This window comes from Xyrauchen texanus, chromosome 18 (genome assembly GCF_025860055.1).
Source record: "Xyrauchen texanus isolate HMW12.3.18 chromosome 18, RBS_HiC_50CHRs, whole genome shotgun sequence".
Taxonomy (NCBI): domain Eukaryota; kingdom Metazoa; phylum Chordata; class Actinopteri; order Cypriniformes; family Catostomidae; genus Xyrauchen; species Xyrauchen texanus.
The window spans coordinates 23,184,903-23,211,860 of NC_068293.1; the positions used below are offsets into that span (position 1 = coordinate 23,184,903).

Below are 26,958 nucleotides of genomic sequence, written 5' to 3' on the forward strand. Positions count from 1 at the left end.
TAATTCAGGAAAAAGAACCAGACAGATTTGAGCAGTTCCGCTCGGCATTGGTATTGGGGTTTCCCCTCTAAACAATACAGTAACTAAGGGGATGTTGCTACATACCATATCTTGAAATGGACCTGTATAATTCACAGAATTTCCAGATTCCAGCCTATGTCTCTCACCTCCCTTTTCAGGTGCACATATATTGAAAACTCATGTACTAAAGTGCACCTCATTTATAAACAGAGAGCTTGTTTTCACAAATTCAGCTCAGTTGCATAGCCAAGTTATCTCCCTGGTTAGTGGTGTTGTATGTAAAGACCCAGACACTCCACTTTGCTGTTGTCCACCACATCACTTTCCTCAAAATGTTATGAATTTAATCTCATACTGCTTTGAATTTATTTTTGTAAATTGTACTTTATTCTCAAAATATTATGATAAATGACTATTGCAAATTTTAATTGTCAAATTACTTTTATTTTATTGTTAGCGTTAGTTTTATTGTATATATTTTATTTAATCATTCAGTTAATCCATTTTGGTACTTTAATTAGCATGTATGCAATATGCAATGATCTAAAAATGATAATGTGTAATCAGTGTACTACGAATAACTCCATTATGAATGTTATTCAATATGTTAGATATTCAATCATTAATTTATTGATTTAATTATAATTTACTCAGTTTAATAATCAAGGTGCAAATGAATTGAAAAATACACCTTGAGGGAGAATTACAGCCTCTTTTTGTCAAACTTTGTGTGACCCAAAGGGAGACGTGTGTTGATACTAAAAGGATAATTTTATGTTTTAATAAGAGCAGAGCTGATGTCCAAAAAAAAGCAGATGATATATGTGTGTTAATTAGTGCTAGAAATGACATGAAAAACATGTATGTGGACAGTCTTTATTTATTAACTTTATCTGACTTTAAGGGAGATGTGCGTGTGGATATTCTGGTGTCCAAAAAAGGCAGATGATATATGTTCACTAATTAGTGCTAGAAATGAGATGAAACATGTATGTGGGCAGACATACGACTCTCCATTTTTAGGAATATGTGTAACTAACAACTGTAATAAGGGAAATCATTTAATATACTAAACGAATTAATGCAGAAAGTAAGGAAAGTTAGTCAATATAAAATATGTAACCATATGAAGTGATTACAGTGTGTTTTATACATAGAAATAGTCATGCTTTTGCCATCTTTGAAGGGAGATGACGAAGATGAAACTAGGGAGGAATAAGATGATTTTATTGGATGAAGAGGTCATCACTCAAAGTCACAAGGGGGAACAGAAACTGCATAAAAAATGAATGATTCTGAAGTGTAATTTTAGATGCTCCATGAACCACCTTGGTTTTGCCTCTGTTTTTGGATTCAGAACTTTGCTCCTCTGAGAAATCATTGACTTAACATGACTTTTGGGGAATCTGCCACAATAGTTTCTAGTTTAAGCAAGCTGAATTCCCACAGCTTCCATTCACCTCTGCTGGTTTCTAACGGTGCATTACAGCGACTTCTCCCCCTCTCTGCACTACTGCACTGCAGAGATAGCCCCTGGGCACTTTGGCAGAATAAACTAAAAGAGTATATTCTAAAAGAGTATAATTCCTAAAAGAGTATATTCTAAAAGAGCGGCACACACGGAAACGTCTTTTTAAAGACGTGTCTTTTTAAGGATGCCTTTCCGTCTGTGTGTTATTCCTGGTGGCACTCATTATCTCTTGCCTTCTGACGGACACGATTGCTGTCTTTCAAACCTGGTCGATGTCCACACGGAGACATAATTCGTGGATGCATCATGTTCTCACTGCGAGAACATTATCATGGCAACATTGCATTCGCGGCTTGCCTTCGTAAGACAGAAAACCAACCCAGCGGCTCCCTGCCTCAGTCCTTCTACCTACGGGTTTGAGGGCAGCGTGGCTAGCAATGGGACCACCTCCGCTGGGTAAATCCTCACAGACCTCCCATTCCCCAGCACACTCATTTGCCCCGATCAGGCTTCCAGATGTGTGCACCAGCTCATCTCAGAGCGAGTTCGACCTCTTGTCCTGGACTCGCGAAGGTGATGAGCTCTCAAGCGCAGCATCGGAGAGTGGGCTCGTCCAGTCAAATGCGAAAGAATCGGCTGGGCTTCCCCCTTCGGGTGAGGTCGCCCAGTCACAAGCTGACGCGGAAATTACGGATATGCTTTCCCGGGCAGCAGCTAGCATCGGGCTAGAGCGGAACCCTCTGCTCTCCCCTGAACCCGGGACGCCACCTTTTACTGCCCGGTCCCGACCTTTCGGCTCCCCCGACCTCACTACCCTCGATGGTGGGGCTGCCAAGGGCACCATTGCGTCTTCACGAACGACGCAGAGGCAGCACTTGCCCCGTTAAGGGAAGTGGGTGTTCGCATCCTCAACCATCTCGATGACTGGCTTCGGGTCAACAAGAAAAAGAGCAAGCCCCTCCCAGTTCGGAGCATCTCTTTTTTCCCGGCTTGGTGTTTGACTCAGTCTTGATGACGGCACGCTTCATGTACGAGCGCGCACAGTCAGTGCTGACCTGTTTGAAGGCATTCAGACAGGAAACAGCAGTTCCACTGTTTCAGAGGCTCTTGATTCTCACGTGCTAACTAAGCCCTGTACTGAGGTAGGTACTCCACATGTGCTGGTTCCCCATAGGTAACCCCATGCGACGTATACTGTATCTTCTGCTAAATTGTTTCCCTGTTGGTAAACTGCGGCTTCCTTTGGCAGAGGGCCCTCTGCCCCAGTCACCATGTTTGTAGAAACTCCTCCCCCGTAGCGTAGGACGACCTGGTGCGCTGACTACGAGGCACACAGTAGTCTGCCCATCTCGCACCGCCAGTTCACGTAACACAGTCTTACTAGTTGTGGCGTTTTTGTAGGGGACCCCTAGGGTCAATTCATCGACACAACGTCGAGTGAGTGACAGATAGGGAATGTCCTGGTTACTTCCGTAACCTCCATTCCCTGATAGAGGGAACAAGACGTTGTGTCCCTCCTGCCACAACGCTGGAATACCCGCTGAAATGGCCGGGACCTTCTCTCTCGGCTCCTCAGCACAAAACCTGAATGAGCAGTTTGCACGCCAGCTCCTTTATACCCGTATGTGCAGGGGAGTGGCATGCAAATACCAGTAGCCAATTCCCATTGGCCTTTTATCAAAGATCAGAAGGTGTCTCAGGCTCCCAAAAGTGACCCCTAGTGTCACTTCATCGACACAAAGTCTCGTTCCCTCCATCAGGGAACGGAGGTTACGGAAGTAACCAGGACATTTTCACTTTGATCTGCAATTTAAATTAAAAACATGTTTGATCCAATTATTGTGCGCCTGACTTTTGTAAAATTCTTAAAAAGTGTCAGTGTTGTGTACTTAATATAGGCCCTAATTGTTATTTGACAGGTAGGGTGCTCATTTTTTGTCATGGAAGGAAGCATTCTTCTTATTTTTATATTTTAATATGCCCTGTGAGCACAGCCCGGATGTCACTGAAGTCTAGCAATGCCCCTGGGTCCCCAAGCCAGGTAAATTAAATGTCTAATAAAATATGTTCATGATAAATCGAACCATGGGCAGTAGTTTGTCCTGGTCTGCAATTCAGGGTGCTCTAAGTTTCGTAAAACCACGCAGATGGCAAGGAGAAAATTTATTTACATAATACATATGAGAAACTCATAATGTACTGTATATTTAAGTGGTCATTTGACATTTTTAAGTTGGTCACAGTTGCCAGTGTTGCTATAGATGTCATCTCATAGATAAAAGTGATACGCTGTATTCATTATTTCATAATTTATAGGTTGAGTGTCTTCTGATGTTATTACCAAGATATTTGTGTCTGTGAAACACTCAAATTATGTGTCACACATGTTATTTGTGAAAAATACATTGAAAAGTTGATTTGCCAGCTGACTAGATCATCATTCCATCAGAGAGAGAAGGGTGTAATAACCGATGAAAGTCATGTCCAGGAATGAAAAATATGGGTGGGGATTCAAAATCTTAAGTTTACCTAATCATTTTCAGTAGATTTACTTAAACATTAACAGTATATTTCTACGAAAAAAAATAGTGATCATTCCATTAGTGCCCCTCGTGCAGAGTTTGGATGCGTGGCTTTCACTTCCCAGTCCATCGCGGTGGCTGGCCAGGACCTGACTTGGCTACGTGATTCAGTTCGCCCGGCTCCCGCCCCTTTTCAGCGGTGTTCGCGCCACTTCCGTGCATGGCGAGAAAGCCAGAGCCTTACGAGCAGAGATCACGACCCTGCTTCTCAAGGATGCGATAGAGTCCGTCCCTCCAGCCAAGATGGATCCTAACTCCTGATCGTGTTAGCCTCCATAAAGAGGGTTGGGGACCTGCATGCGTTCTCTGTCAGCGACACCTGCCCGGAGTTCGGTCCGGCACATTCTCACGTTATCCTGAGGCCATGACCGGGCTACATGCCCAAGGTTCCTACAACCCCCTTCAGGGACCAGGTCGTGAGCCTGCAAGCAAGCTGCCCCGGGAGGAGGCAGACCCAGCATTCTTGTTGCTGTGCTTTGCGTATCTATTTGTATATCATACAGGCAAGGCATAAAACATTGAACTTAAATGGTCAATGCTTGTTGTAGCTGGAGAATTATGCCTAAAAATGCTCCAATGGGCTTTCATTAACTAGTGCTACTAAGGGACCGTCTGAAAATCTCACCCACAGAACTAAAACGTCTGAGGTGGCCAAGTATTAATTAATTAATTAATCCAATTAAAGTGTAAGTTATGCATACAATTAACAACTTCTTCTGAACACAGAACAGAGCAAAGGAAAAATATTTCCGTTTTTAGTACATCGTTGTCCTGTAAACGTACCCTTAGGTAGAACGTAACCCTACGTATAAACTAAATATTTACGGAAGCTCACTTTGTTCAAATATCTGTAAGTATCACACTGAAATTACATTAAATATTGTTTCAAAACATTTACATTTAGGAATGTTATAAAATCTTTAAAAAAAAAACAACAACAACAACAGCAACTCAAAGGCTGATATTAGAAAAGCTTTTATCAGTGCTCCATGAACCCACTATCACGTAGTTCATCCTATAAAGAAGCTAAATGTGTCCCGACAAATTGGTAAGACTTAAATAGTCAACAGGATGCAGACATCGCAAGTGCTAGATGTCTGCTGTGGTCTGTGAAAGGCTCAAGAATTTAAATGCCAATTACTGGCTGGATCATAGGTTTATTCCATCTGCCTGTCAGTCTAAAAGCAATTTAAAATTAGGTAAGAAATAGAAAGAGAGAGACTGAGAAAAAATTTAGGAATTTATATATTTATGGCTATAATAAATGGTGAATTGGAATTTTACCTGAATTCATCTATTTTGCCTTAGTTCCTTTATTCTGTTCCTCCCTCTTTTAATGAGCCTCCCTTGAATTTAGTAGGTTATTCATTAATTAGGATTATGACTTGTGTGATTAATTTAGCATCAGCTCAGAAGAGGGTTTAAGAGAAACCCTGAAAATACATGAAAGGAGAGTCAAACGGGGTTCTGTGCTCAAGATTAGCAGCTTTCGATGTATCACTTCCTTTTTCTCTTTCTTTCTCTTTCTTTCTCTGTCACACTCTCTCATTTTAAGCAGCTGTGACAGTTAGCATTTCATGCTTAAAGTTCAAATAACTTTGCATCAAGTGTGCCTTTTCCATCACTCTCTGTTTCTCTCTCACACTCATACACTGAAGTGCTGCCACTGGAGGATTGATGCTCACACTTATTTAAGTGGGTGTAGCATTTAGTTCTGAATGATATAAAGGCCTCAGGTACAGAGAGGAAACTGTTTACAATGTTATTTAATTGATTGAAATCACTCATGTATGTTTTTCTGTGTAGGTGTGTGTGTATGTGTGTTCTGATGTGTGCTTGTCTTTGGGGCAGTGTAAAGTGGCAGTGTTTTTTTTTTTTTTTTAATAAATCAAATTTCCCTAAGGTTATTTAATGTTAGAGATTGCTCAAAAAGAAAACACCACCCACACAGCTTCTGATTCCCCCAGACACGGCTGCACCTTGCTGATTACGAATCTTGTAGGTGTCAGTCATGTAATAAAAGCCTTCATGACACAACCCACACATAGATTATGACAAACACAAACACTCGATGCAGCCTGCCACTTTGGTGTAAACTAGTACAGTAAATACTTCACTGCATTAAGCATGTATTATATTATATTATATTACATTATATTATATTATAGTATATTATGAAGTTTACTTTTAGTATTAGGGGTGTGCAGTGAAGCCAGTATCTGCTTATGTTGCAAAATCATCTGTATTTTGTATCGGCTCTAAAACAAATTATTGGACGAGCCACACCACACTCCATGTAAACACCACAGTCTATATTAAAGCCAATTGCTACATTTCTTAGCAACCACAAACTGGCTACTGTTAGGATAATGTTACTTGGTGAAGAATTGTATGTTGTGGTAATAATTCATAATTAATCTAAAGATCTTTTATTACATTGCTGTTATACAGCTGTTTAATACAAACAATAAGCCACCCAAAGGACTACTTGCACCACTGCTTCCTCATTCTTCTTAGGGCGGCTCAGGCATTTCCAGTTACAGCATTAAGCGCACCTACATGTAGAGATTTATTCATGGAAAGGCAGATTATTTCTCTTTATTTAGGGATGTCATCCATAATTTGCAATTCAAAATATATTTTTTCCTTTTGAAATGTAGCTAAACTCAGCTCCTAATATATATATATAACCTGCAGTAGCCTGGTCGTCTCATTAACATGCATTTCATTCGTTGATGATATGTCATACCTGTTGAGCTTCAACAGTAAATTCCATCATACTACGATTGCAAATTACTTTTCTTTGGTTAAATGTTCCAGATAGATTTATTTATAAATATGTCAGCCATTATCTTGCTCTGACTAGGCTTTAAAAATCCCTCAGACCAGAATGAAGCAGTTTTATTATGAAATTAAAAAAATAAATAACTGCACTGAAATATATATAATGACACTACATGTATTTAATCCATTCAAAAGTTAACTTATTAACAGTTAACAGATGTTCTACTTGATCATATACATTTCAACATACATTGATATACTAATGAATAAAACAATGACACAAAATAAAGATTAAAACATACAGTTAACAAAAACAGGATGATACATGTGTTCATCAGGCCTCTGTCCTCCCTCACACATGAAGCATAGCATTGTTTGAAGTTTGTAGTTGTTTCATTAAAAGATACCATTTACTAGTCTCTGTCAACCTTCTGTCACTTGCTGTTTAAGATGATCTGTGGTTAAATGTTTGCCACAGGCCTCTGTGTGCGGAGAACAGAAATGCGGTTTGAATGTATACCAGCCATTGCTTTCTCAGATTGGCTTGGGCTTAATTAAAGCTTTGAAACTTGTATTGCAGTTCATTCAAGACATCTCAGCAAGATTTAGCATGTTATTGTGGGTATGACATATTGATAGGATTTTGGTCTTGGTGCCACACTGCTGCTGCTGCTTCTGCTGCAGAGCAAGTACGAATACTGCTAGAAAATACACAGACATGCTGTGTTAGCATGAGGACATTCTGCTGCTGCACAATTAGACAAAACACAAGACATGCACAAGACTCCCTGTACCTGGAACAGGAAAGCCCAGAGGTTTTTTAACTAGTGACTTAGTCTAACTATGACCAAAAATAGTGATGTGTGTTAGGCAAGATTTGGCTAAGGCTTACCTTGTTAAAAAAAAACTTTCTATGTGTCATGGCCAAAAGCTGACCTTACCGTGCAAGCTGAAATAAACATAAAAACAGCAACCACCAGAGCAAACAGCATTTTCAGAGAAAATCTTTTGCAGCGCACTGTAGTGAAATCAGCTTATCTGCAAAACTGAGCAATTTAAATGTTAGACAAATAAGGACTTGTTTCCCTATTACATGCCAAAGGAACTATCAGCTTCCACCACGCAAGCTGATTAGCTTAACATATCACATCTTAGCGAGCCGATTGGCAAACAAATTAAAAGTTCAATAAACCTTTCAGCTTGCACCATGTAGAGTTTCATGCCTGAACTTCAATCATTTATCTGGCAACAGAGCAATTACTTTTGTAATGTATTAATGATTACGATTGTCTTGTTGTTAGTCCTTGACCAGATTTTCTCTCACTTCACAACAGCAAACACGTTTTGATGATTCAAGCAGCTTGAATTAGCCTGCGAGTGACTGGCAAATCACCCAGTGTCGAATGGAACATGACTTTTTCTCACAACTGATTGTTGTACACATTCATACATATTCATGATTTATTCAAGTGACTCAAGGGAGACCTGTGAAAGTGATGATGAATATGCTTTCGTGCCCATCTCTGATAATGCAACAGAATGCCCAAAATCTAGTGCAGGGGTCTGTGATTTTTTTCAGGTCAAGGACCCCTTAAAGACTGAGCAGGTACCCAATGTTACATATTTTGTAAAACTGAGTGTTGCATTTAAGGCCTGGTCTATAATAACATACATACAGTATAAAGTTAATGTATTTACATACTTTGTAGTGATGCCTACATTAGGGTTGGGCAATATGCTCACAATATTTTTATAAAAACACATTGCGATATCCGATTACATCGTCAACCCCAATGCCCCTACTGCCGAACGTGAAATTCAGAGAATTTTAAATTGCAATTCAAATGAAATGAAAAAGCAATTCAAATAACAAAGTTGTCAAAATAAATGTATTTTACACATCTCATTTGCTGTCACGCAAGTATCCGTCTAAAGGTGGAAAATTGCTTAAAATAACATCACCTAAATTAACAAATTAAGATTTAAAGAACATTATAAATGTAAACATAATAATAATGATAATTTAAATATCTACTATTTAATCGTTTTTGGATACTTCCCAAATCCATGGTTTTGTCATTTCCCGATATTTTTGAACATTGTCTGTCAGTGAGCATTGATATTGGCATCAGGATATTTATCAGATATTGTCGATATCAGATTACATCATCCTATTGCCCATCCCTGGCTACATTGTATTACATACATTGTAATGATGTGTATAAACCAAGAAGATAATAATTACATTAGTCATATACTTGTGCATCACAAGTGGTCATGATGATAAACCATTTATGTAGCTAAACTTGAGCTTCTTAATTTTGCTTTGGTTGAAATTAATTTAATATTGTATTATTGTTTAACTCATATTTTCATATTTTTTCCACTCAAAAATGTATTTCAGAGAAACAATTATTGGGGGATCCTCAGCAATCCATCACAGAGTCTCTGTTATAGACCCCTGATGTAATATAGTAATTATAAGCATTTAAAGACTGCACTCTTCACTTTACTGCTCTTGTTAGTGGAACTCTGGGGAAATAAAGTATTCTTCTCTGATTCTTTGTCTTTTGCAGTTGGAACTCCATTTACTACAGTGGTTAAAATGGCAGGTTTATGTTCTAGTCTAATGTCCTCAGAAATAATATGATTATAATTCAAATGAGCAACTTCTGCACTCTTTTATTGAGTCACCTTGTGTTATACACAGGAGGGATTGTGTGATGTTTCCTAGTGTAACTTCAATGCCATGGCCTCCCATACTGGACACAAATTATGACTATCCTGGTGAAGTAGTGGGACTAAACACTGGAACTCAACATGATAAAAACAGAGGCATAAAAAGCATCAAAAACAACACTGTTAGGAATATTGAGTTCTGAAGTAAAATGTCTGTCTACAGCTCTAGTGGTCAGTCTGCTACAATATGTTTCTGATTTGTTGGAATGATAAACTCTGCACGTATAAACATATAAACCTGGTATAATTATCTACTCAGAAATATGAAAAAAAGATGACTAATTCAGTGTCTGCTAACAAGTTTATGACTGTCACAATAACAACAATACCACTCCCAATTCATTGAAATAGAATCAGAAGACAAATTTCCCAAACCCTTGTGTAGGTCAAGAAGGTCCCTCAGATTGCTCTCAGCGTTGCCATGGAGCCCTGAATTCAGAGGTATATTTTCAGAACCACAAATTTCCCAGTACTCTTAAAAGCATGTTTGCAAAGAACTTTATATCTGACAATTTGAGTGTTAGGGTTTAGGACTGGCACTATGTGAGCAATTAGAATCTGAGTGCAACTGTAAAATGTAGCTTTTCTAAATTATATTTGATAGATTCAAATGACAAGGTGCAAGATAGAAAGTTATTTGAGGAAATGTCTTTTATTTTTTTTAGACCATTAAGAACATCTTAATAGTTCACCCAATAATGAAAATTCAGTCATTATTTACTCCCTCTTAGCCTGCATGAATTTCATTTTTCTGTGGAACACAATAGGTGAAAAGTCTTTTTTTTTTATGGGTTTATTTCCATAAAATGAAAGTGAATGTGCCGGTCGATCAAGCTTGAAAAAAAGGGGAAAAAATATTTTAAAATATATTACAAAAGAGTAATTGATACAACACATGCACTATATTCCAAGGCTTCTAACGCCATATGATCAGTTTGTGAGATGAACCGAATCAAATTTAAGCCAATATTCACTCCTTTAAGCCAGATTGATGACACCTGTGTTGATAGCATAAAACCTTATTGGTTCTCATCATGTCTTGTGACCAAATGTCATAACGTCATGTTGTAAGAACCAAAAAGATTTGATGCAATCGATGGTGTCAACCCATTGTATTTTCTAGCGCAGGGGTGGGGGACCTTTTTTCCCACTAAGGGCCATTTGAGTATTTACAAAATTATTAATGTCCATACAATTAATTGAAATTTCTGATTGTGTGTTGAAATTAACATACACATTCTGTATGTGCTCACCAAGAAAAAACACTTTAATGTCTGTCTATTATACAATATTTTGCGTTGTTATCATTTCTTTGTTTTCAAATACCTGACAAAGGTTGCATGACCGAAATGTTGTAGTAATTAAGTTGTTTATTCTCAAGCGGCAGCAGTATGCAGGATTTTGTTTATTGTTTATTTACTTGCATTATCATTTTAAATTATTTCAAACATTATTTTAATGTATTTCTTTTGTTTTGTTAATTGAATCAAGGGCAAATTTTCTTTTCTAATTATTTCTCAAATGGTCCCACAAGTAAAATGGTATTGCAGGCCTTCTCTGGCACTGAGGCCTGATATTCCCCACCCATGTTCTAGCGCTTTACTAATATTTTCCTCATTTGGGTTTGGAGCATGAGGGTATCAACACTGGTTTTGAAAAACATGACATTGTAAACAAAAAAACCACTGAGCTCCCATAAATCTAAATGTCTACCTTCAGAAATATAAAATTCTACATAAAAAACAAAGTCTGGACATCAAACACTTATATACAATATTTGTACCCAGATATGTTACATCCCATTGATTTTACTTGCATTTGAATCAAAACTGATTCAAGTCAGACTAAGGTCTTTTGATGGATCAGGAGCCTGTGATAAACTCAGAGACTGTCATGCTGTTTGTTTGTTAGTGTAGATGCCCTCTTGATACCGATTATTTAGGTCCTATTGCACCATTGCCAATCTGAGCTGCTTTCTTTAGAGGTAACAGAGATGATGCCAAACATGAACCTAGGAATGATTTCAAGTCCAATCTGAGGTTTTGTTTGCCAGATTGTAGAATGAATTCACAAGCAGCTAACACTCTCATTTTCACAGCTTTTGGGAAGATGGTGGTTTTTATTTGGAAGGGGCAGTGAGAAATCCCCATTTCCTATTGATCTGGGGAGTGGCAGGTGTGTGGACTGATAGGCCAATGGTGGAATAGTGTTGACCAGAATGAGCTGTAACGGTTTCCTCTCCTCGTGAAACTGGCATCGGATGTATCTGGCAAAGGCAGAGCGGTAAGTCTTGTTGAAGAGCGTGTAGACTAATGGGTTGATTGCAGATGAAAGGTAGCCAACCCACACAAACACATTCAACAGTCCATTCATTACATCAGCATCACACGCTGCTGGTTCACAAACCACCGCCAAAACATTAGTGATGAAAAATGGACACCACATGACAACGAACAGAAAGAAGACCATGCCCAGAACTTTGGAGGCCTTCTGCTCATTGCTGATGGACTGTATGGTGTGACGCCCAAATGGCGGGGTTACAACCCCTGACTCCACCCCTGCCCCGTGGCTCAATGAGTGACGAAAGAAGAGTTTTTTCTGTGAAGGAGAGAATGCAGGGCCGGGAAGGAAGTTTAGCGTGAATCCAGCACTCCATTTGGGTCTGGGCACTAGCTGGTCTAAGCAGAGTGTAGCTTCATTCTGCAGAGCACTGATAGTCAGGAAGTAGGTCACCACCATAATGGTCAATGGCACAAAGAAGGCCACAAATGAGCCAATCAACACAAAGGAATTGTCAGTCAATAGGCAGCTACCATCTTTGAAAACTTTGGTGTGATCTCGCAGACCCAGCACTGGAATTGGCATTGAAATTCCTACAGAAAGAAAGAAGGTAGATATGCAAATGTGTCATTTGTAAGCTGCCTATGACATTTGCATCTGGACTATTCATGTAGTTTTTGTCTCTTTTTAAAAGTGGACCTAAATAAATAATTAAAATGGTTTTGACAGCATTCACTGGGAGAGAGGGCAACATGAAAACCACCTGCTTAATGACACTAAATGCTGTTCATTTGAACTGGAATGAGTTTACTCATGTAAGGAATATGACTTAAACAGATGGCTAATTCTGATATCCAAAAATGCATTAGTCCTTAAACTGCCCATTATCTCTATGACACACACACACACACACACACACACACACACACACACACACACACACACACACACACACACACACCAGTTCAACAGTATCATTCTATTTGATATTCTATCATCACCTCTTTTTTAAAGAGAGATGCTGATGTTGAGAATTGGATTGGCTCATAATCATGTTTTCATGTTCCATCAATTGATAATTGAATAAAACGCAAAAAGATAATCTATTTAAATATCATTAAAACGGTCTCAAAATGAGAGCACAGGTGGTATATTTATTAAAAACCAAGGGCAGCTCTATGGAAACACAAAGTGATTGATGGCAGCAACTGACAGATTGTTTTATTCAATTGTCTATGACAGTGTAACATCAATAAAATACCATTGGGCAAAATTCAGAATTTATTTAAATTTGAAGTTACAATTTGAATTGAATTGGTCACACCTCAAAAGAGGCTGAAGTGTAAGTTGAATTGGAATGACAGCCAAAAATGAGATGTTTTAATGAATAAACTGGTCCATCATTTCAATGCAATGGCAGTTAATATAATGACTAGTAGTGAAAAGAGGGCTGAAAATCTTGACTAAAATACCAAAGAAATAATTCACTTTAGTACAAGTAGTTATTTTAAAAATTACTTTTATGAAAATTATATATATTAAGTAAATTCAAAAGTTTTAGAACACAATGACATTCTTGTTTTTGAAATAAATTGATGCTTTGTTCACCAAGCAGGGCCGTTTCTGAGCATATGGCGAAATCGTACTTTTAATGACAGAAAATGCAAAAATAAATAAATAAATATAAATACAAATAAATTAACAAAAAGTAAACAATAAATTAACAATAAATACCAAATTAACAATAAATTACTATAAATAACAAAAATAACTACACTGGCAGCCAACAGTTTGGAATAATGTACAGATTTGGCTCTTATGGAAAGAAATTGGTACTTTTATTCACCAAAGTGGCATTCAACTGATCACAATGTTTAGTCAGGACATTAATAACATGAAAAATGACTATTACATTTTGAAAAAAATTTAACTTCTTTAAAAATGTTCATTAAAAAAACAATTATCCACATGCGGCAATGACAGCTTTGCAGATCCTTGGCATTCAAGCTGTCAGTTTGTCCAGATACTCAGGTGACATTTCACCCCACACATCCTGTAGCATTTGCCATAGATGTGGCTGTCTTGTCGGGCACTTCTCATACACCTTACAGTCTAGCTAATCCCACAATACTCAATCCATAACACTCTTTTCCAATTATCTGTTGTCCAATGTCTGTTTCTTTGCCCACTCTGACTATTTTTTTTTTGTTTTTCTGTTATGAAAAGTGGCTTTTACTTTTTACAATTTACAATTCTTCCCATAAGGCCTGCACCCCTGAGTTTTCGCTTTACTGTTGTACATTAAACTGGTGTTGAGTGGGTAGAATTCAATGAAGCTGTCAGCTGAGGAGATGTGAGGCATCTATTTCACAAACTAGAGTTTTGTTTAGTTGATCATTCTTCTGACTTTAGTTGAGCCAGCTGTCCTTTGTCTTTGAAGACTGTAGTGTATACCTGTGTATTAAATCTTCAGTTTTTTGGCAATTTCAACCATTGCATAGCCTTCATTCCTCAAAACAATGATTGACTGTCGAGTTTCTAAAGAAAGCCATTTTTGACCTAATATTTACCTTAAGACATGCCAGTCTATTGCATAATGTGGCAACTCAAAAACAAGCACAAAGACAATGTTTAGGTTAATTTAATGAACCAAATAGCTTTCAACTGTGTTTGATATAATGGCTAGTTATTTTCTAATACTATATTAGCAATTTAGCATGATTACTCAAGGATAATGTGTTGGAGTGATGGTTGCTGGAAATGGGGCCTGTCTAGATTTGATCAAAAATTACTTTTTTCAAATAGTGATGGTGCTGTTTTTTTACATCATGTCCTGACTATACTTTGTGATCAGTTGAATGCCACTTAATTACAGTGCCAATTTCCTTCTGAAACAGTAAAATTTGTACATTATTCCAAACTTTTGGCCGCCAGTGTATATACCAAAACATTTCAAAACTACCTTGCTTTGCAGAGCCCCTTGGTGGTTCGGGGGCCACAAGCAGCTGCTTATACCGCTTATAGCTAGAAACAGCCATGGATAGATTACATTGATTATCTTTATTTATTTTAATTTAATTTCCATTCTGATGTTAAATCTCCATTTTCAGCAGTCATTACCCAAGTCTACCGAGAATATACTACATATTATACAACTCACACAATCCTTAAGAAATCATTCTAATGTGCTAATATGGTACTCAACATTCTTTTTTGTATTATTAGCACAATTGAATGTTGCCATGGAATTTAGCACACTTGCATGTTCTGCTTTACACTTGCATGTTCTGCTTTGTTTTAAAATGGACAAATAGAACCAAATTTTTTCGGATATTCATCGTCTATTTTCGAGAGATGAATGCAGTATTCCATGCACTGCTGTTTAAATATTAATTTGTAACATTATAAATGACTTTACTGTAATTCTTGATCAATGTAATGAATCCTTGGTAAACAGAAGCATTTATTTCTTTTAAAAAGTAAATGCCAAAATGTCAGCTATAGTGTCTAGCAGTCGTTATATAGCTATATAATATTCGATTAAAGGGTATTTTTTTTATTAATTTATTGTCTCTTTAAACTTGGCATAACTGTTATGGACACTGCTAAAATGGTTAATTTAAGAAAAGAACATCAATTAACTTGCAAGTAGCTGTAAAGCTAGTATTTCTTACTGTGGCATGATATGCCTACTGTCAAGTATTGTTTTATTTTTGACAATAAAAAAAGATGCTGAAAATATTTGTTTTAATAGAATCCTGTTTTATGTAATATGATTCCTGTTTCCCTCATGCGAACTTGTCATGTGTTTCTCCTGTTCATGTGTCTTGTTTTCATTTGTTCATTGGTTTATTACTTTGCTATCAGTTCTAGTTTATCATTGGTTTAGTTTAATTGTCTTGTTATCTTGTTTATCGTTCTGTCTGTGGTTGTCTTGTTACCCATGTTTGTGTATTTAAGCCTTCATGTTTGCCATTGTCTCCTGTCAAGAATTGTTAATGTAACCATGGAGGTAATTTCCAAGTTTCTGTCTATGCTCATGTCCACAGTGGTCGTTCCAAAGACTCAGTCCATGCTCATGTCTTCAGAGGTTGCTCCCTAGTCTCTGTTCATGTTCACGAACACTGAAGTCTTTTCCCAGTCATCCATGACTCTTAGTTTCGAGCTTCCCATGGCTCTGCCTTCCATGACTTTGCCCCAAGTCATGGCAGCCACGCCAGAGTCAGCTCCAGGCCATGTCACAGCCATGCCAGAGTCAGCTCCAGGCCATGTCACAGCTCCAGTCTAGTTTATCATTGGTTTAGTTTAATAGTTTTGTTATCTTGTTAATAGTTCTGTCTGTTCGTTGGTTGTCTTGTTACCCAAGTCTGTGTATTTAAGCCCTCATGTTTGCCATTGTCTCTTGTCAAGTATTGTTAATGTAATCTTGTTTGTTAGTCAGGTTATAGTCATAGTCTAGTGGATTTATGGTTGTTGGATATCACTTTGGTTAATAAACTGCACTTGGGTTCTCACTTGTCTTTGTTATTGTCAGCACGGCTAGCATCATTACATTAAGAAGCATTTCTGCCCATTCAGAAATTGATATTAAAGGAATAGTTCATCCAAAAATTTAAATGATCTCATCATTTACACACCCTCATGCCATCCAACGTGTGTGACTGTGTTTCTTCAGCAAAACACAAATAAAGATTTTTAGAAGAATGTTTCAGCTCTGTAAGTCCATAAAATTCTGTGATACAAGTGAATGGGTGCCAACTTTTTGAAGCTCCGAAAATTACATATAACCATCACACAAATAATTAATATGATTCCAGCAGAATAATTAATGTCTGAATGTCAGAAGTGAAACGCTAGGTGTGTGTAAAAATACTGGATTTTAAATTGCCTCTCGAGTGACTTAAGCACGTAAGCCTCCTTGGCATAGATATTCATACGTAGATCCCTTTTTAGCAGCTGTTTCTATGTGGACCACTGCACTTTTACGCAGTAGTGTAGTCTAGGGCATAAGCAGGCATATGCCGTATGCCCACCTTTGTTTCTTAGGATTTTGCGTATGCCCACCTAAAATAAGTGATGATACATATGGATGCCAGAACAATTTCTAAGCAGGCATATGCCATATGCCCACCTTTGTTTCTTAGGATCTTGCGTATGCCCACCTAAAATAAGTGATGATACGTATGGATGCCAGAACAATGACTAGGCTTTTGACCCGGAACATTTGCAATCTACTAACACTATGAAGCAGCACAGATTATCAATTTTTTATTTATTTTTTTAAGTGTACAGAGATACCCTTAAATACGCACAGAGCTGCGAGAGGCAGAGTGCAACTGCTGACACGGGCAAGACAGACAGTCCGACTAATCTGATCCATCAATCAGAACGTTCTTTTCAGAAACAAATTGATATTTGCTAACTAATCACATTTTCCATTTCAATAAATTCCTGCAATAAATCCCTGCAATAACAGTCATTTGGCGGGGGCTTTAGACACCTTCAGTATGCCTACCCTTTCAGATACAACTACACCACAGCTTTTACAACACAAAAGGAGTTTATGTAACAGTCTCAGCAAGGGGCTACGTCTGATTCATCTCCTCCACTCACTCACTTGCATTCAAGTGGATTCAAACAGCTCTCCTTGTTCACCTTTTCAAGATGGTGCCGCAGTTGACATCCATATTCTTCTAAAAATCTTCATTTGTGTTCTGAAGAAGAAAGTCATACACTTCTGGGATGGCATGAGGGGGAGTAAATGATGAGAAATGTTTCATTTTGGGGTGAACTAATCCAAAACTAATCCTAACTCCAAAAACATGTTTATGATAAAGAACCTGAAAGGTTTGAGGCATTGAATCTTTTTAAAGGTATTTACAAAACTTTGTATAAGACAGATAGTTTCAAGAAAACAAGATATTTAAACGTGTTTGTTAAACTAGATTGTGATAACATATTTATCACAGTTAAAACATAGCCTACCTTAAAAACAAAGTAGTGAGATCGGTGGTTTAACACGTTAGTCAGTCAGTCCCATCATATCTGAATAAACAGTTCCTTTCAAGAATAAGATGATGAAATGTGCAAAAGATTTTAGCATTCCAGTTCTTGTCTAATTGACAGGGCAGACAGTTTTGTGGGGAAATGAAAGAAGAGAGTACTGGCAGTTGTGGCAGGATGAGCAAGAGACAGTAACAGTGGATCTGGCGTCAAGCTCAGAGAGGCATTTATTGAAATAATAATAAACCTAAAATGTTCATAAAAGGAGAATAAATAGTGTCCTGGGTGGATGGTGATCAAAACAAAGGGAAATCTGTCATCCTCACGGTGAAACTGGGCTCAGTGAAGGGCGGGGAAGTGTCAGTTGAATGGACCAAGCATGGTCCGAAGCGGGGTCTGAAGGCCACACGTGCTCCCCTCATGGATCTGTGGCACGTGGGGCATCGTCGTTGTTAGCGGCCCAGCATCTACCCCATCGGCCACAACGCTTGCTGTTCTCTCCCGGCGACACATCTGACTCACGCCAGAGGTCCGAGGAGCAGGGCTAGCAGTGCATCTAATTTGGCCAAACCTTATCCGCTCTGGCCCTGGTTGTCGAGGATGCCAGTGTGTGCACACATAGAGATTAGCTCCCTGAGAAGAGGCACACTCTATGTTTATTTGGCTGCCCAAATGAGGCTTATTGATTATGCACCTCTTCTCTCTCCTGCCCACTGTCATGAGCTTGGCTGAAGGACTGTCCTCAAAGGCAGGGCAACTGTCACGATCCCCTGTTGTCTGCCCCGTGTTTCGTGTCACCGTCACAAACTACACTTCCCATGATTCCCGGCCCTCATCACTGCCAGCCCTGTGTTATTGTTCTCACCTGATTGTCGTTTGTCATCATCATGTCTCCTGTGTATTTAAACCCTGCTGTTTCTCCATTCCCCTGTCGATTGTCGATGAATGTAGATGTATCTAGGTTACCTTTGCCCGTCGTAGATGTTTCCCCAGCCTGTTTATTCTTTTGATGTTTTTCGTGTTTTGGTTTTGTTTTTCCACCGTGGATGTTTCATTTGTTCCTGTCTTGTTTGTTGTTTTTTCATCGTCCAATAAAAGAACTGCATTTAAATCCCCACTCCTCGTCTTCCTTCGTCTGCCATCGTAACAGAACAATTGACCAAACATGGATCTAGAGGTTCTACGAGCGAACTGTCAACTGCTTAGACTCATGCAAGAGGACCGTCCTGTGGAAGACCACATCCGTGATTTCCTCGAGCTGGCGAGTGTCACAGACTTCCCAGACTCCTCCCTGGTGGGTTTTTTCCGGGCCAACCTGAACAGTTCACTCAAGGAACGGTTGCCACCGGCGACGCGCGGCTGGACGCTCCGCGAATTCGTGCAGGAAACTTTGCTGGCCTGCGGCTCGCCGTTCACTGTGAGCGTCGTCGAGGAGGACCCTGCCTCTCCTCCCACAGTGGTGACCCCCATTCATCCATGGCTCGTCCCTTCACTCCTGCCCCGCCTGCCAGCGAACCAACCCCCATGCCTGCCTTGGTCAACGAGCCAGCGCTGCCAGTCTCGTCCGCCCGGAGGAGGCGGAGGAGAGGAAAGGCTTCCGCTCCCCAGTTCACGCCAGCCACGGTCAATAAGCCCGAGCCAACGCCAGCCACGGTCCGTGAGCCCGAGCCAACGCCAGCCACGGTCAGCGAGCCTGAGCCAACGCCAGCCACGGTCAGCGAGCCAGAGCCCACGCCAGTCACGGTCAGCGAGCCAGAGCCCACGCCAGTCACGGTCAGCGATCCACCGTTGTCAGCCTCGCCCGCCTGGAGGAGAAGGAGAAAAGGGAAGGCTTCTGCTCCCCAGCCTCTGCCTTCCACGGCTCCGTCCCCAGAACCTCTCACGGCTCTGCCCTCTGTGTCCAACAAACCAGAGCCAACGCATACCGCGGCCAACCAGCCAATGCCTGCAGCCCCGAACGTCAGTGAGCCAGTGCCTGAAGCCTCAAACGTCAGTGAGCCAGTGCCTGTAGCCTCGAACGTCAGTGAGCCAGTGCCTGTAGCCTCGAACGTCAGTGAGCCAGTGCCTGTAGCCTCGAACGTCAGTGAGCCAGTGCCTGTAGCCTCAAACGTCAGTGAGCCAGTGCCTGCAGCCTCGAACGTCAGTGAGCCAGTGCCTGTAGCCTCGGCCGTCCCAGAGCCAGCGCCAGTAGCCTCGACCATCCCAGAGCTAGTAGCCTCGACCGTCCCAGAGCCAGCGCCTGTAGCCATGACCGTCCAAGAGCCAGCGCATCTCGAGCCTTCCAGGGCTCCGCCTCCCGAGCCATCCAGGGCTTTTCCTCTCGAGCCATCCAGGGCTCCGCCTCTCGAGCCTTCCAGAGCTCTGCCTCTCGAGCCTCCCAGGGCTACGCCTCTCGAGCCTCCCAGGGCTACGCCTCCCTGGGCTCCGCCTCTCGAGCCACACAGGGCTCCGCCTCTCGAGCCTTCCTCGGCTCCGCCTCCTGAGCCTTCCTCGGCTCTGCCTTCCACGGCTCCTCCTCCTGAGCCTTCCATGGCTCCGCCTCCTGAACCTCCCTCAGCTCCGCCTCCGGAGCCTTCCAGGTCTCCGCCTCTAGAGCCTCCTATGGCACCACCTCCCTCAGGTCCGCCTCCAGAGCCCTCCACGGCTCCGCCTCCTGAACCTTCCTCGGCTCTGCCTCCCTCAGCTCCACCTCCTGAGCCTTCTACGACGTCACCTCCTGAGCAGTCCACGGCTCCGCTACCAGAACTTCCACGGCTCCGCCTCCTGAGCCTCCCACAGTGCCCCCTTGGACTGCCTTATTGCCCTCTGTGCCCCCTTGGACATCCTGTCTGCCCCCTGTGCCCCCTTGGACTGCCTTCTTGCCCTCTGTGCCCCCTTGGACTGCCTTCTTGCCCTCTGTACCCCCTTGGACTGCCTGTCTGCCCCTTGTGCCCCCTTGGACTGTCTGTTTGCCCCGTGTGCCCCTTGGACTGTCTGTTAGCCCCTGGTGCCCTCTTTTGGTCTGCTAGCCCCCCCTCCACTCCCTGGACGATTTTGTTTTTTGTTTTTGTGGGCTTTCTTGTCATTTTTTTTTAGAATCGTTTGATGTTTTTCGTGTTTTGGTTTTGTTTTCCCACCGTGGATGTTTCATTTGTTCCTGTCTTGTTTGTTGTTTTTTCATCGTCCAATAAAAGAACCGCATTTAGATCCCCACTCCTCGTCTTCCTTCGTCTGAAATCGTCACAGCAACGCTGACAAAAGGGAGCGGGTCATTCCATCACACAATTTATGTTAAAAGCATTGCGCATAGTTGTCGGTAAAGCGTACTGGTGAGTAAAAGAGTGGGTTAAAAACATGATACATTTTAGTAAGGGTGATGATGTGTAGTTTGAGAAGACTTGTATTTTATATTAGTGCATGGCACAGTGTTGTCTCCTCTTTTCTTTGCCATTGTTGTTTTGAATGTTGAGGTTGTCTAGCCATTTCAGATGTTTGAATTTCTCCACAGTTCTTTGTAGAATTCAAATGAATCATATTAGTTTTGTGCTCTTCGCTGTGTTATTGAGTAAAGCCTGGAGGACTTACTCAAGAGATTCATGCAATCTGATCTCTGGAGCACTCTGCTGTGCCCTGGTGGCTTCTGTCATTTCACGCAGATGGAAGCAGATATAAAGCTTATGACTTGATGAACATTAAAGAATGTTTGGTAATTTTTTTGTACTCGGTTGAATACATTATTTTTAATCAACTCAAGTAAAAGTACCTTGATTTATTTATACTCGAAAAAGTAGACAAATGTGAAAATATACTCAAGTACTGTAATGAGAATAGTTGTAATTCAATAGTTTCCACATCTGAGATCACTCACTTTAAAGCTTAAAAAGGACCCAAAAGTAGACCATGCAACTTCTTCATTACATCCCTGCATCAGTTTTGGAAAAAAATAGTTTTTAAATTAAATCTAGGTAATCTTTACTGCTAAATACAACCCAAGTTCTCATGTGAACATGCGTGCCACTTTGAACAAGCTTCTCTCCTAGCGTTCATTAACATGGAATGGCCATCGGAAGATTTTCACTGAAAATGGCTCACATTCTGGGTGACACAGACTAATTTTATGATACTTTTGGGTCCTTCTTCAAGCATTAAAATCAGTATATTTTGATCAATTGTATAAATTTCCATTGTAGTGAAATGGTTAGTATATTCATTGATACATCTCCTTTTGTGTTCCATATAAGTATGAAAGTAATATGACTTGGAAAGACAAGAGAGTGAGTAAATAAAAAAAGGAACAAGCTCTGCGAGTTGAGAGCGCGGATCTCTTTCCAACAAGAGATGAGGGACGGATGCATTATCTGCCTAACAGAAACTTGGATGTCTGCGGAGATTCCAGACTCAGCCATTAAACCCGTGGGGTTCTCCGTGCACCGAACGGACAGAGCGAAAGACCTCTCAGGTAAAAGCAGAGCTGGTGGTCTTTGTTTTATGAAATCCTGGTGTGATCAGAGGAACGTACATTTTATCAAGTCTTTCTGCTCTCCTGATCTGGAATTTCTCATGCTTCTGTGTCGACCATTCTGGCTACCGAGGAAATTCACAGCGGACATTTTCACTCCCGTGTACATCCCACCACAAGCCGACACAGACCGGGCACTCGAGGAACTGTATGGGAGAATAAGTGAGCAGGAAACCGTGCACCCTGAGGCCGTGTTCATTGTGACCATAGTTAACAAAGCCAATTTGAAAACAATCGCACCAAAATATCAGCTGGGGACCGGGTTTTGGGGCCATTGCTATTCTCCTTTCCTGGATGGCTACATATCTCTCCCCCGCCCACCATTTGGCAAATCAGACCACTCTTCCGTTCTGCTTCTGCCTGCACACAGGCAGAAACTGAAACAGGGAGCACCCACCCTCAGAATGATCCAGTGCTGGTCAGACCAATCAGACTCAATGCTACAAGACTGTTTTGATCACGCGGACTGGGAGATGTTCCATCGAGGTTTACGCTGATAGAGTAACGTGTTTTATCAGGAAGTGCGTAGACGACGTTGTTCAGACCAAAACAATACGGACCTACCCCGACCAGAAACCATGGGTTAACGGAGATGTTCACACGCCACTTAATACATGGACCTCCGCGTTTAATTTTTTTATTATTGTATGTGTATTCTATATTGTGTATTGTTTACTGTACATTGTATATTATTATTATGTTGTGTAATTATGTGTACATTTGATATGTAAATTGTGTTATGTAAATATGTTGTTTATTGTAAATTGGTATATGTCTCGTCACTGTCATGACTGCTATGTTGCTCGGAACTGCACACAAGACTTTCACCTACTGTTACACTTGTGTACATGGTAGTGTGACAATAAAGTGATTTGATTTGAAATATGACAGAATTTTGGGATGAAGAATTCCGAGGCATTCTCAATTCAATTCTGAATGTTTTACAACTAGTAGCATTTAGTTCAAAGGAAGTGTCTGTGGTTTCTATGATATACGTCTCATTTCTAGCATCATCTTGCAAATGGAAAGCTTGTATCACTCAAGCACTAACTTTCAGTGATACTGCCATGATGATAGGACATCTCCATGGCAACAATACATCTCTGCAAATTGTGTCTGATCTCTGGGGTTTGTTGGTGGGAAACAAGAGCTGGTAAGAGGGGGTGAGGGGGGCGGGTTGTTGTTGTAGTATGATGGACCCCATGCCTCTGGATGCCATATCCGGCATTGGCTTTACATCTGTGGATAACCGGAGGCCTTGGCTGACTATGATAAGAACCACAGAGTGTAAAAAATGTAGCTGTCAAAATCTAAGAGGAAGATGAGGAGAAGATTAAAAGATATCCTATCAGTAGGCTTCTTTTCAAAACATTTCACAAAGGACTTTAAAAAGTTAGTTTAAAGGGGTTAGTTTATCTCAGTCACACTCAACTTCTCTCTCCTGGCATCATTACTCATCCTTTCCTAGAGAAGTGAGTAAACAGAGTTGAAAGTTATAAAAGCAACATTACCATGTAATGGGATTAGTGATTTGCACTTTTCCTGCTCTAAGGGTATTATTGACACTCAGATAAAATATATTCTATACAGGGTGTGAATTACTCTTTAAATGACTTTGGGAGGATTTGTGTGTCTGTTCAATCAAACGCTAAAAAAAAGTGCTTAAGGTGGTGAAATCTAAAGTTGTTTTGAAAAATGTTTTTGATTCAAATCAAAAATATTTTTTAAATCTAAATTAACTGGCTTTATTTAAATCAGAAATATTTAACATCACTGAATTAACCTGAATACATTAGGCTAGACTAACAAAACTAATTTGAAGAGTTAGATCAAGTAAGAAATAATAATGTAACATTTGCAGGTTACCACTTTTTGCAGTGAACACTATAAAACCAATAGTAGATCAAGTAGAAATATATTCTTAAGGTAACAATTAAAGGTTAAACCTTTTTTCAGTACACACACACACACACACACACACACTCACACTCACAAATATACATATAGCCCCAATTCCAAAAAAGTTGAGAGAGTATAAAATGCTAATAAAAACAAACTTTAGTGTCAATTAATCACCCTTTGCTATATTGAAAGCACTACAACTATACAATATATGATGTAATACATTATAATTTGTGAATTTCATTTTTGTTGTACAGTAATTTCAAATCAGATGACTGCAACACACTCCTAAAAAGTTGGGACAGTCGAGTGTTTACCACTGTGAAACATCACAATTTATTCTAATAACACATATTAAGCATTTGGGCACTGAAGACACAAGTTTGTTAAGTTTCCCCCATTCATCCATTATGCAGGTCTTCAACTGCACAATTATATGAGGTCTTCGTTGCATCTAATGTGCTTAATAATGTGCCACACATACTCAGTTGGAGTCAGAACTGCAGGCAGGCCAATCTAGCACCCACACTCTCTGCTCACACAGCCATGAACTTTTAATCTGGGCAGTATCTGGTTTGAAGTTTTCCTGCTGGAAAATGCGGGGACGTCCCTGGAAAAGACGATGCTGGATGGCAGAATATGTTGCTCCAAAATGTTTATATATCTGTTAGCATTAATGGTGTTCTCAAATATGTGAGTTACCCATGCCATGGGCACTGACACACCCCTGGCCCATACAGACACTGGCTTTTGGACCTGATGCTAATAACAGCTAGGATGGTCCTTTTCCTCTTTGGCCCGGATAACACGACAGCTCTGTTTTTCAAAAACTTTTTGAAATGTGGACTCAAAAACCAAAATCCGAACCAAAAAATACTGTTGCACTGTTCTACTTTCCATCTAAGATGTGACCGAGCCCAGAGAAGTTGGCAGCGCTTCTATACAGTGTTGATATATGGATTCTGCTTTGCATATGTCTTAATTTGCATCTGTGGATGCAGCGGCGAGTGGTGTTAAATAAAAAAGGTCTACTAAAGTTATCCCAAGCCCATGTTTATGATATCCATTCTGAGGAATACGAGATCACGTGCATTCGTGGTTTTCGTCTTGCCCTTTACGCACAGAGATTTGACCAGATTCCTTGAATATTTTAACTATATTGTGCACTGTAGAGGGTGAAATGCCCAAAATCCTTCCAATTTGTCTTTGGGGAACATTGTGGGACACAATTAATATGTGGGACACAATTGCGTCACCTGTTTACCATCTCCTGTTTCATATCAACTTTGTTATTTCAACTCATCAAATTGTTATTAGGCTTAAATTGCCCAGTCTCAACTTTTTTGGAGCGTGTTGCAATCATTTAATTTGAAATTATTGTACATTTTCAAACAAACAATAAAATTCACAAGGTAAAACATCATATTTTGTGTAGTTGTGGTGCTTTCAATATAGCAAAGGGTGAATATAATTTACAAATCAGTCCTTTTTGTTTTTATTAGCATTTTTTATACTGTCCCAACTTTTTCAGAATTGGGATTGTATATATTTTGCCAACATGTTGTTTTGTTTATATCAATACAGATACTTTTATGCAGTGAAGAATGACACCCATTTCATGAATTTCCCTTTAAACAGAGATTGCTAATTCCATTTTATTCCTATTTCAATGACATCAATCATTAGGCTAGTGCCATATCAACTGATAATTACTTTAAATTCTGTTAGTTGAGTAGATCTTCTTTGATCTCCAAACAATACATTATTATGAACTAAAGGTCTTCTTCAATCTTAAGGAATAGCACACTAGCTCTTTGACCACTGTGAGGCTTGCAAACGTTAAATTCCAGGGATTTAAGTGTGTTCCTTAAATGTAATATAATCCTTTGCAAAGTGTACCAGTACAGTTTAAAACAGTTTTATTAGTGCAGATATTTTTAGGTTCTCTATTGATATTGGTCTCCATTGACCAAAGTGTTATTGCTTTGTATTATAAATGTGTTTTAATTACACTGTTTTGTTTTAGTTTTTTGCATTACAATTATTTAAATGGCACCATGGCATTTACTTTCTTATTACATTTTGGTCATCATAAGCATTCCTGCATGGAAATCAAAGGACAAGTTTGCAATGAGGTAATTTTTGAAGAATATCAATGTTATTTCAATCAGTGCATGCAGTGAAAGTCAATCTATCATCATGTATGTATCTATACCTGCAAAATGAATTAACAATCTTTCTGTTATGCTATTTTATTTAATCTTTCTTCCAACCCATTCCTTCTCAATTATTTCTTCTTTGTAGTGCTTCATTGACATAACAGCTGGATACTGATGAAGCTGCAGTCACTACCGCAGGTCTCATTGCTGCCTCTCCCAGCTTCAATCTATAATACGACTGAATAATGATTACTGCTGCAAATTTTACTTTTCATTTATTGATACCCAACTTGTGCCCTGTAAGCTCGCTCTCTCTCTCTCTCTCTCTCTCTGATAATCTGGCACCTTTTCTCAGTTTATAGCAGTTTGGCACCTTTTGGCAGTTTATTGCTCCACTAATTCTTTAGTCCCAAAAGCATTTCAAATCCAAGCAAACATAAATATAAATGTATAAAGACATTTTTCTGCATATGTCTTGGTATTAATAGTGTTCCTAATAGACAGGCATGGCTATCTTTT

At 39.8% G+C, this 26,958-nt stretch overlaps 1 protein-coding gene across 1 annotated transcript in view; it reads right to left on the reverse strand.

Annotated features, from left to right (window-relative positions):
• Nucleotides 1-11,664: 11,664 nt before the first annotated feature.
• The window catches only part of LOC127659242 (5-hydroxytryptamine receptor 2A-like), a 71,831-nt gene continuing 56,537 nt past the window's right edge, over nt 11,665-26,958 (reverse strand). The window contains exon 3 of the mRNA XM_052148973.1: nt 11,665-12,470. Coding sequence (XP_052004933.1) covers nt 11,665-12,470 — 806 coding nt within the window. The remainder of the gene's footprint in view (nt 12,471-26,958) is intronic.